Source organism: Pongo pygmaeus, chromosome 16 (genome assembly GCF_028885625.2).
Source record: "Pongo pygmaeus isolate AG05252 chromosome 16, NHGRI_mPonPyg2-v2.0_pri, whole genome shotgun sequence".
Taxonomy (NCBI): Eukaryota; Metazoa; Chordata; class Mammalia; order Primates; family Hominidae; genus Pongo; species Pongo pygmaeus.
In genome coordinates, this window is record NC_072389.2 from 45,819,822 (window position 1) to 45,833,705 (window position 13,884).

Here is a 13,884-nt window from a genome sequence, read left to right on the forward strand (position 1 = left end):
AAGCTGTGAAGTCAAATAGTTAAAATAGTAAAAGCAGGACCACATAACTTATTCAGCTAAAGAAGTCTTGGTCAGCTGGGGAGGAACGTAGAAAAGCCTGGAAATAAGTTTATTGTCTGGACTCTAGCCAGGGCCACCACATACAGCCAATATTCTAGTCTGGTTTTCTGCAGTGTGGTTGCCCTGCTGTTGGTGGCTAGTAGTTGAATAATTGGATAGGTGAACATTTGGTAGCTTACAGGATCTGATTATAACTTAGATACATAATGAGAAATAATTTGCATACACAGTATAATCCATAGAGTTATTTTCAATAAAATTACTTTTAACTCTAATTAAAGGCTTAAGATGTTTGTTACTTATTCTAATTCTTTACTAAGATATTTCATATGAATTATAGATAAATTGTATGTTAGAAGTAGTATTTCTGTTAGTGTTTGTCATAAGTATACAGTGTATATTTTATTCTGATGATATTCGTTAATTGACAATTTCAGATTTTTGATCACCATACTGAAGAGGATATAGATAAAAGTGCTAACAGTGTATTGATAAAAAACCTGAGCAGGACCCCATCTAGTTGCAGCAGCTCTCTGGATTCAATCAAGGCTGATGGGACCTCTCTGGACTTCAGCAGTAAGAGCTTCATGAAGGCTAAATAATAGCAGCCATCTGCTTACTTAACTAATATTAAGTAGCTTTCAGTTCAGGAAATATTTGAATGTTGTATATGCCTTTTTGGGGTTATAAAAAGTTGATCAGTAAAATAATATTTAGTTTATTTTTAATTCTTAGTTATTGTAATGCACTGAGAAGTGACATACTACAGAGAAATAGAGTGATTTCCTTCATGGGCTTATAACCAGTGGAGAAACACTGGAGCCTTAAAACTATTATATACTTTGCCCTGCTACATGACTGTCTTCCCAGAAAGATCCCAGTGGGTGGCTTCAGGATCAGAAACAATCTGAATGATAACCACAATTAAGTTCACAGTTTAGTTTTGACTTGTTCATCACCAGAATTTGCTTTACTTCTAGCTTACCACAGTAGTCAAATGGAATCACAGTTTCTCAGAGATACTATTTGTGAAGAGAGCTTGAGGGAGGTATGTTAAAATTCTTTTTCTTTTTTTTATTTATAAAGAAAAGAGGTTTAAACGTCTCGTTTCTAATACACGTAATGTTCTTGGTTTAAAAAATTTTTTTTTAATTACGAAATATTTCAAATATACAGAAGACTACTTTTCTTTGTTAAAGATCCAACATAACAATTAATTAAATGGAGTAGAAGTCACGATTAAAAGGTATTTGTTTTGGCTGGGCATGGTGGTTCATGCCTGTTATCCCAGCAACATGGAGCCTGAGGCAAGAGAATCACTTGAGCCCAGGAGTTAAAGGCTGCAGTGAGCCATGATCACACAACTGTACCCCAGGCTGGGTGACAGAGCAAGGCCTTGTCTCAAAAAAAGAGAAAAAATGATGTATGTTTTGGGTTTTGGGATTTTTAAAACTTTGTTATTCAATAACCTTAAGAAATGATCTTAGATAAAATCTGCTCATGTATAGCCTGCAGATATCTGGATAATATTTCCATAAATGTATACAAGATACCTTAAGCTTTTAGAAACAAATGAAGTGGTTATATATCAAAGTGAGATCACATTGAATGGTCATGCAAACTTTTTTTTTCTTTTCTCAGAAACTCCAAGATGGGAGAATAACAATAAGGGAGTTCTTTATACTTCTCCAGGTCCACATCTTGGTACAGAAACCCCGACAGAGCAATCTCCCAGGCAATGTAAGTGCAGTTTCTTGGCAAACTGGTTATCTCAGTTAAAATATATTGCACTTTTTACTAAACTGCATCAAAGCAAACATTTATTTAAAAGCACAAAAAGAATGGAAGAGAGCAAATTTTCCTATAGAGAGTTTTCTTTTTTTTTTTCCTTTTTTTTTTTTTGAGATGGAGTCTCGCTCTGTTGCCCAGGCTGGAGTGCAGTGGCGCGATCTCGGCTCACTGCAACCTCTGCCTCCTGGGTTCAAGTGATTCTCTTGCCTCAGCCTCCTGAGTAGCTGGGACTACAGGCGCGTGCCACCATACCCGGCTAATTTTTGTATTTTTGTAGAGACAGGGTTTCACCATATTGGCCAGGCTGGTCTTGAACTCCTTACCTCGTGACCCACTCGCCTCAGCCTCCCAAAGTGCTGGGTTTACGAGCGTGAGCCACTGCACCCGGCCGAGAGTTTTCTTACAGTAGAGAGATTCGTGGTTAGCATAAACAAAAAACAAAAATTTTCACATGGATTTTTTTAATCATGGATTTTGATAAGATAAAATTTGAATTTTCCCTTCATTCCTTGCCATCTATTTTTTTGATACATTTTCCTGATTACGAAACTAACAGGTGCTTTTTCCTCCATTATAAAAATCTAAGGGTAGCGGAGGTTTTTAATGAACAGTTTTCAAAATCAAAAATATGTAAACTGGATACAGTGGCAGGTGCCTGTAATCACAGCTACTCAAGAGGCTGAGGTGGAAGAATCACTTCAAGGCAGGAGTTTGAGGCCAGCCTGGGCAACATATCAGTATCCTGTCTCAAAAAATTTAAGATCATAGAATATTTGAATAATACAATCAACGATCTCAATTGAAAAGATTAATAGAAAAACTTATATTCCTTACATAGGAATGTTTTTTCTTTTAAGTCTATCAGACATTTCCAAAAGTTAGTTATACTCTTGGCCACAAAGAAAACATTAATAAATTTTTAAAAATGGAGGTTTTACAGAGACTACATCATCTAATCTTGATCCAATACAATTAGAACTAATAAAAGAACCAAAACATTCTGAGATTCTTAGGAATTAAGAAACACAGTATCTTGTAGATGAAGCATCCCCAACCCCTGGGGTTAGGAACTGGGCCAAACAGCAGGAGGTGAATGGTGGTGGAGTGAGCAAAGCTTCATCTGTATTTACAGCCACTTCCCATTGCTTGCATTACCAACTGAGCTCTGCCTCCTTTCAGATCAGCAGCAGCATTATGTTCTCACAGAAGCACGAACCCTATTGTGAACTGCACACACGAAGGATCTAGGTTGTGCACCCCTTATGAGAATCTAATGCATGATGATCTGTCAGTGCCTCCCATCACCCCCAGATGGGACCGTCTAGTTGCAAGAAAATAATCTTAGGGCTCCCACAGATTGTATATTATGATGAGTTGTATAATTATTTCATTATATATTACAATGTAGTAATAATAGAAATAAAGTTCAGACTGGGCATGGTGGCTGACACCTGTAATCCCAGCACTTTGGGAGGCCCAGGCAGACAGATCGCCTGAGCTTAGGAGTTCAAGACCAGTCTGGCCAACATGGCTGAACCCGTCTCTAAAACAATACAAAAATTAGCTGGGCATGGTGGCACACACCTGTAGTCCCAGCTACTCAGGAGGCTGAGGTGGGAGGATGGCTTGAGCCCAGGAAGTGAAGGTTGCATTAAGCCAAGATTGCACCACTGCACTCCAGCCTAGGCAACAGAGCTGGACCCTGTCTCAAAAAATAAAAATAAAAAAAAAATAAAAACAAGGAAGTTCGCAATAAATGTAGTGTGCTTGAATCATCCTGAGACTATCCCCTCTTCCTGGTCCTTGGAGGAATTGTCTTCCATGAAATTGGTCCCTGGTGCCAAAAAGGTTGGGGACTGCTGTAGTAGACAACATAGTTGGGTAAAAAAAAAACAGGAAACACTTATAGATAACTCCTAGATCAAAGAAGTCGAAACTATTTCTAAGTAAAGGAGAATATTTAATGGCTAATCTGTGGGACATACAGCAAAAGCTATACTTAGCAGGAATTAAAAGCCTTAGATATCTTTGTTATCGTGGAGTCTAAAACTAAAGGAATTTTTATTTATTTATTTTTTATTTTTAGAGACGAGATCTTGCTATGTTGCCCAGGCTGGTCTTGAGCTCCTGGGCTTAAGCAGTCCACCCACCTTGGCCTCCTAAAGTGCTAGGATTACAGGCATGAGCCACCATGCCCAGCCAAGATATTAATACTCATAATATCCACAAAAAAGATAGGAAGATAGAATTAATATAGGTAAAAAGTGGAGCTAATGAAATAGAAAACAAAAATTGATGGAAAGGATAAATCCAGGCCAGGCATGGTGGCTCACACTTGTAATTTCAGCACTTTGAGAGACCAAGGCAAGAGGAATGCTTGAGCTCAGGAGTTTGATACCAGCCTCAGGAAAACAGGGAGACCCTGTTTCTACAGAAAATTTTAAAATTAGCCAAGTGTAGTGGCCTGTGCCTGTGGTCCCAACTACTCAGGAGGCTGTCATGGGAGGATCTCTTGAGCCCAGGGGTTCAAGGCTGCAGTGAGCCATGATTGTACCACTGCCCTCCAGCCTGGTCAACAGAACAAGACCCCATCTCAAAAAAAAAAAGAATAAATCCAAAAGCTATACTTTGAAAAGACAATAAAATAAGAAAACTCCTGAAGAGTCTAATTAAGAAGAAACAAGCAGCTGCGCACAGTGGCTGGTGTCTGTAATTCTAGCTACGTGGGAGGCTGAGGAGGGAAGATCACTTGAAACCAAGAGTTCAAGATCAGCCTGGGCAACATAGCGAGACCCCCCCGCCCACATCTTTTAATTAAATGAGTGAATGAAAAAAGAGAAAGCTAAAATATAGAAGATTAAGAAAGAAAACATACTCATAGATTAAAAGAGACTAAAATAATTTTTTGCTGGGTGCCATGGCTCACATCTGTAATCCCAACACTTTGGGAGGCAGAGGCGGGAGGATTGCTTGACCCTAGGAATTTGAGACCAGACCAGGCAACAGGTGAAATCCTGTACAGAATAATTAGCCAGGCCTGGTGGCATGTGCCTGTAGTCCCAGCTACTCGGGAGGCTGAAGTGGGATTATGACTTGAGCCCAGCAGGCAGAACTTGCAAGGAGCCAAGATTGTACCACTGCACTCCAGCCTTGGAGATAGAGCCGGACCCTGTCTCAAAAAAAAAAAAAAAACCAAAAGAAGAACGTGAAAAGGCAACCCACAGAATGTGAGAAAACAGTTGAAATCATACATCTGATAAGAAGCTTTATCCAAAATATATAAGGAACTCTTACAACTCAGTAATAAAAATACAATCCAATTTAGGCCTGGCTTGGTAGCTCATGCCTGTAATCTTAGCACTTTGAGGGGCCTAGACTAGAGGATTGCTTGAGCTCAGGAGTTTGAGACCAGCCTGGGCAACATAGTGAGACCCCATTTCTATTTAAATAAATAAATAAAACATAGTGAGACTCTGTCTCTATTTAAATAAATAAATAAAATACAACCCAATTTAAAAATGATCAAAGGATCTGAAAAGATATTTTTCCAAAGAACAGTCATGTGCTGCATAAGGACGTTTTGGTTAACAACGGACCACATATATACACAGGGGGTCCCATAAGATTTTTATGGAGGCCAGGCATGGTGGCTCACACCTATAATTCCAGCGCTTTGGGAGGCCAAGGCGGGTGGGTCATTTGAGGCCAGGAGTTTGAGACCAGCCTGGCCAACAGGGCGAAACTGCATCTCTACAAAAATTACAAAAATTAGCCAGGCATGATGGCAATGTGCCTGGAGTCCCAGCTACTGAATCGCTTGAACCCAGGAGGCGGAGGCTGCAGTGAGCCGAGGTCACGCCACTGCACTCCAGCCTGGGCGACAGAGCAAAACTGTCTCAAAAAAAAAAAAAAAAAAAATTGTAATGGAGCTGGAAAATTCCTATTGCCTAGTGACATTGTAATGTAGCACAACACATTACTCACATGTTTGTGGTGATGCTAATGTAAACCTGCGCTGCCATTCCTGTTAAAGGGTAGTACGTATAATTATGTACAGTAACATAATACTTGATAATGATAACGGACCATTAGGTTGCTGTTTTATGTATTTACTATACTGTACTCTTCATTGTTATTTTATTTTTTTGAACCAGAATCTCACTTTGTCACCCAGGCCAGAGTGCAGTGACCTTGGCTCACTGCAGCCTCAACCTCCTGTGCTCAAGTGATTCTCTTGCCTCAGCCTCCCAAGTAGCTAGGATTATATGCACAAGCCACCACACCTGGCTAATTTTAAAATATTTCTTAGAGATGGGGTCTCGGTATGTTGACCAGGCTGGTCTCAAATTCCTGGCCTCAAGCAATCCTATTTTGCCTCTCAAAGTGCTGGGATTGCAGGTGCAAGCCACCATGTCCAGCCCTTATTGTTATTTTAGAGTATACTCCAACTTATAAAATAAAACAAGTTAACTGTAAAACAGCCTCAGGCAAGTCCTTCAGGAGTTATTCCAAAAGAAGGCATTGTTATCATAGGAGATGATAGCTCCATGGGTGTTATTATTTCTCAAGACCTTCCAGTAGGACAAGAAGTGGAGGTGGAAGACAATGATATTAATGATCTTGACCCTGTGTAGGCCTAGGCTAACATGTGTGTTTGTATCTTAGGTTTTTGTTGTTGTTGTTGTTTGTTTGTTTTGAGATGGAGTTTCTCTCTTATTGCCCAGGCTGGAGTGCAGTGGCATGATCTCGGCTCACTGCAACCTCCACCTCCCAGGTTCAAGCGATTCTTCTGCCTCAGCCTTCCAAGTACCTGGGATTACAGGCACATGCCACCACACCTGGCCAATTTTTGTATTCTTAGTAAAGACAGGGTTTCACCCTTTTGGCCAGGCTGGTCTCGAACTCTTGACCTCGTGATCTGCCCACCTCAGCCTGCCAAAGTGCTGGGATTACAGGCATGAGCCACCACGCCTGGTGCATGAATATACTTTAAAATTCATTTAATTGTATACTTAAATGGATGGATTGCATTTTATGTGAATTGTATCTCTATAAAGCTGTTTAGAAACAAATCAATTACTGGAGAATTATATATTTGAATGTGAAAGGTAAATCAAGGATAGAAATTGGGAAGATGGGCACACCTCTTTTGGGCCTCAGCCTCATTACCATGATAGCTGCCAGTAGAATCCTCTTGCCTCAGCTGTAGATAGGGAGGAGAAAGGAGCTTAGGTGTGCATCCAGGGACTGATTTTCTACTTTTCTTACAAAGGGAAAGTAGAAAGAGTATCAGGAGACCAAGACCAAACAGAGGAGAGCAGAGGGGAAGGATAGGAACAGGGAGGATGCTGGCAGGGTGAAGGAGGGACAGGATGCTTTAGGAATTGGTCCTTGACAGATTGATGTTATGAATCTTCTCCTTTCCTCCCAGGTCTTGCTGAAGTCAGGAGGGGCAGTAATAGGAAAATATATCTGGGAACAAACCTATCAAAATGGAAAGAGAGTTCAGGGTACTTCAAGAAAGAAGTTGAAAATCCCAAAATAGGAAAAGGCCAAAGAGATGGATTATATGTGGACCATGGAAAATGAGGTTCATGGCTGTGGGCATCTGTTTCAGGATTTTTTTTTTTTTTTTTTTTTTTTTTTTTTTTGAGATGGAGTTTTGCTTTGTCACCCAGGCTAGAGTGCAGTGGCGCGATCTCGGCTCACTGCAACCTCCACCTCCTGGGTTCATGCCATTCTCCTGCCTCAGCCTCCCGAGTAGCTGGAACTACAGGTGCCTGCCACCATGCCCGGCTAATTTTTTGTATTTTTTTTTAGTAGAGACAGGGTTTCACTGTGTTAGCCAGGATGGTCTCGATCTCCTGACCTCGTGATCTGCCCACCTCAGCCTCCCAAAGTGCTGGGATTACAGTCGTGAGCCACCATGCCCGGCCTGTTTCAGGATTTGTTTTTTGAGACGGAATTTCACTCTTCTTGCCCAGGCTGGAGTGCGGTAGCATGATCTCGGCTTACCGCAACCTCCGCCTCCCGGGTTCAAGCAATTCTCCTGCCTCAGCCTCCCAAGTAGCTAGGATTACAGGCATACACCACCACGCCTGGCTAATTTTGTATTTTTAGTAGAGGCAGGGTTTCCCCGTGTTGGTCAGGCTGGTTTCAAACTCCCGACCTCAGATGATCCGCCCGCCTCAGCTTCCCAAAGTGCTGAGATTATAGGCGTGAGCCACCGCACCCACCTGGGGAATGTATTCTTGAGGCAGGGGGAGAGATGTGTGCCAGCCCTCATAGACATGTACACAGCTCCAATATATACGTACAGTTGCAGGAACTCAGTTGGCGGCACTAGCAGAAGGTGCTATTGTAGAGGCCCATGACCCCTTGCATGCTCATGTAGTGACTCAGGCCAAAGCACTATAACTCACATCCCCTAGTAAGGGTGAGGAACTGTTTTTGTTGTTTGTTTTTTGTTTTATTTGAGACGGAGTCTCGCTCTGTCACCCAGGCTGGAGTGCACTTCCCGGGTTCAAGTGATTCTCCCTGCCTCAGCCTCCCCAGTAGCTGGGATTACAGGCACCCACCACCATGCCTGGCTAATTTTTGTATTTTTAGTAGATATGGGATTTCGCCATGTTGACCAGGCTGGTCTCGAACTCCTGACCTCTGGTGATCTGCCTGCCTCGGCCTCCCAAAGTGCTGGGATTACAGGCATGAGCCACCGCACCCAGCTGGTTGAGAAATTATTGCAAGCGCTCCTGCTAGGCTTGAAGTTCTCAGGTGCTGATTATGTATAAGTTGGACACTACTTAATCATAGTAAGTCCAGGAGAGGAGGGTGGCTTTATACGTGGTGCTGAATTCAAGGTGCAGCAATTAATCCACCCACTGCATACAGCATAGGCAACTGCATTCAATATGTGCCTGCTGTGCATGAGCCTAATATTCATTGGCACTTTTATTCCTGGCAGATCTCTGGGAATGTGGTCTTGTGCTTCACTTCATGTGTTATGAAAGTTTATGATGAAACCTTTTTAAAACAATTTTAGTATTATAGAAAATTTCAAACATATCAGAAAATAGAGAATAGTTGTATTAACCCCCTGTATGTCTGTCACCCAACTTCAAAAATTATCAACTCTAGTCTTGGTGCTATGGCTCATCCCTGTAATCCCAGTACTTTGGGAGGCCTAGGCAGGAGGATCACTTGAGGTGAGGTCAGGAGTTCGAGACCAGCCTGGCCAACCTGGTGAAACCCCCCTCTACCAAAAAAATACTAAAATTAGCTGAGAGTGGTGGTGCATGCCTGTAGTCCCAGCTACTTGTGAGGCTGAAGTGGGAGAATCACTTGAACCCGGGAGATGGAGGCTGCATGAGCTGACATCGCGCCACTGCACTCCAGCCTGAGCAACAGAGTGAGACCTTGTCTCAAAATTATCAACTCTTGTTTTTTCTCTACCTAACCCTCCATTTCCCCTCCCCCCATTATTGTGAAGCAAATCCCAAGCATCATCAATCAATCTGTAAGTATTTCAATGTGTATTCCCTAAAAAGGTGAAGACTCTTATTTTAAAAACATATCCAATATAATCATAACCTAAAATGGTTAATTATTCAGTCAGTGTTTACATTTCCTTGATCGTCTTATGCCTTTTTTTTTTTTTTTTCCCCAGTTTGTTATCTTGGGATCCAAATGAGATTCAAACATTGCCAATTAGTTGAAATCCCTCTCTAGTCTTATAATCTATAAGGTCCTTTTCCATCTCTCTTTTTCTTTTTTTTTTCTTTCTTTTTTTTTTTGTATTTTTAAAATTTTTTTTAATCTTCACTTTTTTTCTTTCCTTCCTTCCTTTTAATGAAGAAACCAGATTTTTCTTGTAGAGTTTACCACAGTCCAGATGTTGCTAATTGTGCATACCCAAATATTTCTCTGCCCTTGTTTTTTTTGTAAATTAATATAGGCTTGATCAGATTAACAGCGTTTTTTTTTTTCAAGTTTACTTTATCGTTGTAATTCCATTAGGAAATAGATAATGTCTGGTGATGACGTGTATGCAGCCATTAATTCATTAGGGGTTGTAAAGAAGTGATATACTCCAGGTTGAGCATCCCTAATCCAAAAAATCAAAAATCTGAAATGCTCTAAAACCCACAATTTTTTAGTGCTGACGTGACAACACAAATGGAAAATTTCACACCTGACCTCATGTAATGGGTTGCTATTAAAATGTACTGTGAGTCAGGAATGATGGTGATGCCGAACAGCCACAGATAGTCCACATGGGTGGCTGAGGTAGTGATACCTTTGCTTTATGATGGTTCAATGTATATAAGCTTTGTTTCATGCAGATGATTTAAAATATTGTATGAAATTACTGTCAGGCTATGAGTATAAGATATATATGAAACATAAATTAATGTCATGTATAGACAGGTTCCATCCCCAAGATATGTCATTATGTGTATGCAAATATTCCAAAAATCTGAAAAAAAAATCCAAAATACTTGGCTGGGCATGGTGGCTCACACCTGTAATCCCAGCACTTTGGGACGCCAAGGCAGGCAGATTGCCTAAGCTCAGGAGTTCAAGACCAGCCTGGGCAACACAGTGAAACCCTATCGCTACTAAAAATACAAAAAAAATTAGCCGGGCCTGGCAGCATGCACCTGTAGTCCCAGCTACTCGGGAGACTGAGGCAGGAGAATTGCTTGAACCTTGAACCCAGGAGGCGGAGGTTACAGTGAGCCAAGATCACGCCACTGCACTCCAGCCTAGATGACAGAGTGAGACTCTATCTCAAAAGAAAGAAAGAGAGAGAGAGAGAGAGAGAGAGAGGGAGGGAGGGAGGGAGGGAGGGAGGGAGGGAGGGAGGGAAGGGGGAGGGGGAGGGAGGGGAGGGGAGGGGAAGGGAGGGGAGGGGAGGGGAAGGAAGGGGAGGGGAGGGGAGGGGAAGGAAGGGGAGGGGAGGGGAAGGAAGGGGAGGGGAGGGGAGGGGAAGGAAGGGGAGGGGACGGGAGGGGAGGGGAGGGGAGGGGGAAAACATAATCTGGGTTCTGGTGTTGTCATTATTTAGAGATGGGGTCTCACTTCCTCACCATGCCCAGCTAAAGTTTAAAAACTTTTAAAGACAAGCTCTTGCTTTGTTTCTCAGGCTGATCTCAAGTGATCCTCCTGCCTCAACCTCCTGGGATTACAGCATGAGCCATTGTGCCCAGGTCTGCCATTTTTTTTTCTTTTCTTTCTTTTTTTTTTTTTTTGAGACAGAGTCTTGCTCTGTCACCTAGTCTGGAGTGCAGTGGTGCGATCTCGGCTCACTGCAACCTCCACCTCCCGGGTTCAAGTGATTTTCTCACCTCAGCACCCCCAGTAGCTGGGATTACAGGTGCCCGCCACCACGCCCGGCTAATTTTTGTATTTTTTAGTAGAGATGGGGTTTCGCCAGGTGGGCCAGGCTGGTCTTCAGCTCCTGACCTCAGGTGATCCACCTGCCTTGGCCTCCCAAAGTGTTGGGATTACAGGCGTGAGCCACAGCTCCTGGCTGCCATTTCTTTTTTTTTTTTTCTTTCTTTTTTTTTTTTTTTGAGACGCAGTTTCACTCTTGTTGCACAGGCTGGAGTGCAATGGCACTGTCTCTGCTCACCGCAACCTCCGCCTCCCGATTTCAAGTGATTCTCCTGCCTCAGCCTCCCGAGTAGCTGGGATTACAGGCATGTGCTACCACATCCGGCTAATTTTGTATTTTTAGAAGAGACAGGGTTTGTCTATTGTTGGTCAGGCTGGTCACCAACTCCCAAACTCAGGTGATCCACCTGCCCTGGCCTCCCAAAGTGCTGGGATTACAGGCATGAGCCACTGCACCCCGCCTGCCATTTCTTTTTTAACCAGTACATATAGTTTTGATTTTTATGTATAATTCTAGCCTTAAAAATCCTTTTTTTTTTTTTTTTTTTGGCTGGGTGCAGTGGCTCATGCTCGTAATCCTAGCACTTTGGGAGACCAGAGGAAGAGGATCACTTGATCTAGGAGTTTGAGACCAGCCTGGGCAACGTAGCAAAACCCCATAACTAAAAAAAAAAATTTTGGCCCGGCATGATGGCTCATGTCTATAATCCCAGCACTTTGGGAAGCCGAGGTGGGCAGATCACCTGAGGCCAGGAGTTCGAGACCAGTCTGGCCAACATGGTGAAACCCCGTATCTACTAAAAATACAAAAGTAGCCGGGCCTGGTGGCACACACCTGTAATCCCCGTTACTGTGGAGGCTGAGGCAGGAGAATCGCTTGAAGCCGCAAGGTGGAGGTTGCAGTGAGCTGAGATCACACCACTTCACTCCAGCCTGGGCAACAAGAGCAAAACTTCATCTCAAAAAAAAAAAAAAAAGGAAAAAAAAATTTTTTTTAATTAGCCAAGCATGGTGGCTGGCATGCACCTGTAGTCCCAGCTAATTGGCAGGCTGAGGTTGGGGGACTGCTTGATCCCGGGAGGCTGAGGCTGCAATGAGCCGTGATCACACCATTACACTGCAGCCTAGGCAACAGCTAGACCCCGTCTCAAAAAAAAAAAAAGGCTAGTCATAGCTGGAGACAGTGGCTCACATCTGTAATCCCAGTGCTTTGGGAGGTTGAGGCAGGAGAATCACTTGAGGCCAGGAATTCAAAACTATCCTGGGCAACATAGCAAGACCCCATCTCTACAAAAAATTTTAAAATTAGCCAGGCGTGGTGACACACCTGTAGTCCTAGCTACTGGAGAGGATGAGGCAGGAAGATCGCTTGAGCCTAGGAGTTGGAGATTCAGTTGTGGGGTTTTGTTTGATTTTTGTAAATAAGGAGCTGACTTGATTTTTTTCTTTTCTTTTCTTTCTTTTTTTTTTTTTTTTTTTTTTTGAGATGGAGTCTTGCTCTGTTGCCCAGGCTGGAGTGCAGTGGCGCAATCTCGGCTCACTGCGGCCTACACCTCCCGGGCTCAAGTAATTCTCCTGCTTCAGCTTCTGGAGTAGCTGGGACTACAGGTGTGCACCACCATGCCCAGCTAATTTTTGAATTTTTAGTAGAGACAGGGTTTCACCGTATTGGCCAGGCTGGTCTCAAACTCCTGACCTCAAGTGATCTGCCTGCCACCTCCCAAAGTGCTGGGATTACAGGTGTGATCCACCGTGCCCGGCCCTGACTTGATTTTATCAATACTGCATCAAGGACATCAAAGCCATTGGATTAGTTCTATAAAACATTTTTAAATAACCAAATTTTCACTGCTTTATTTTATAATTGGAGGATATGCCAGAAAAGTTTGAGTTCAGCCTGGGATAGAGTAAGGATTATGGCTAGAGAATGGGAATAGTTACTAGGAAACTGGCTTAAAAAAAAAATTAAAAAGGGTTCCTGGTAAGTTTGAATTTTTAGGTAATATTTATTTTCTTAACGCAAAGCCATTTTCAAATTACTGTCATTCCCATGTGAGTAAGAACAACCACAGTTCCAATAAACATCTATGGGGAAAGGGACTTAGAAGTCAGAGACTTGAATTCAGATTCCAATTTTTTGTTTACTGGCATTATGAACTTGAGTATTCAAATTTTTCTTTGTAGAACATTTTAAAATAGGCACTCTGAAATTTGAGTTAATTGTTAAATATGGTTTTGTCTGCAAGATACCAGTTCTCAGGGACTGAATTTTTTTTTCCAGTTTACTGTAAACACACCACCTACTCCAGAAGACCTGATGTTAAGTCAATATGTTTACCGACCCAAGATACAGATTTATAGAGAAGATTGTGAGGCTCGTCGCCAAAAGATTGAAGAGTATGAAAGCTTTAATTTTTGTGTGTTTTTTTGAGGGGAGGGATCAGTGAATAGTTTGTGTGGTAAGGTTTTGATTAGAATAATGCTGGCATGGGGTAAAATTGATGGCATTAATTGGCAGTGTGATGTGGGAGAAAGAGCTTTGGCCTCGTAGTCAGATTGAAGCTCAGTCTTGGCTTCAACACTAGCTGTGTAACCTTGGGTAAGTCATTTAACCTTCATTTCCAAATCCTTAAAGTG

General features: G+C 42.3%; 1 protein-coding gene across 2 annotated transcripts in view; it reads left to right on the forward strand.

Annotated features, from left to right (window-relative positions):
* KNL1 (kinetochore scaffold 1) overlaps nucleotides 1-13,884 on the forward strand; it is a 70,551-nt gene that overhangs the window by 33,545 nt on the left and 23,122 nt on the right. For both annotated transcript variants that reach the window (XM_054450271.2, XM_063652132.1), the window contains 4 exons: nucleotides 498-636; nucleotides 1,041-1,108; nucleotides 1,702-1,800; nucleotides 13,529-13,644. In XM_054450271.2, coding sequence (XP_054306246.1) covers nucleotides 498-636; nucleotides 1,041-1,108; nucleotides 1,702-1,800; nucleotides 13,529-13,644 — 422 coding nt within the window. The remainder of the gene's footprint in view (nucleotides 1-497; nucleotides 637-1,040; nucleotides 1,109-1,701; nucleotides 1,801-13,528; nucleotides 13,645-13,884) is intronic.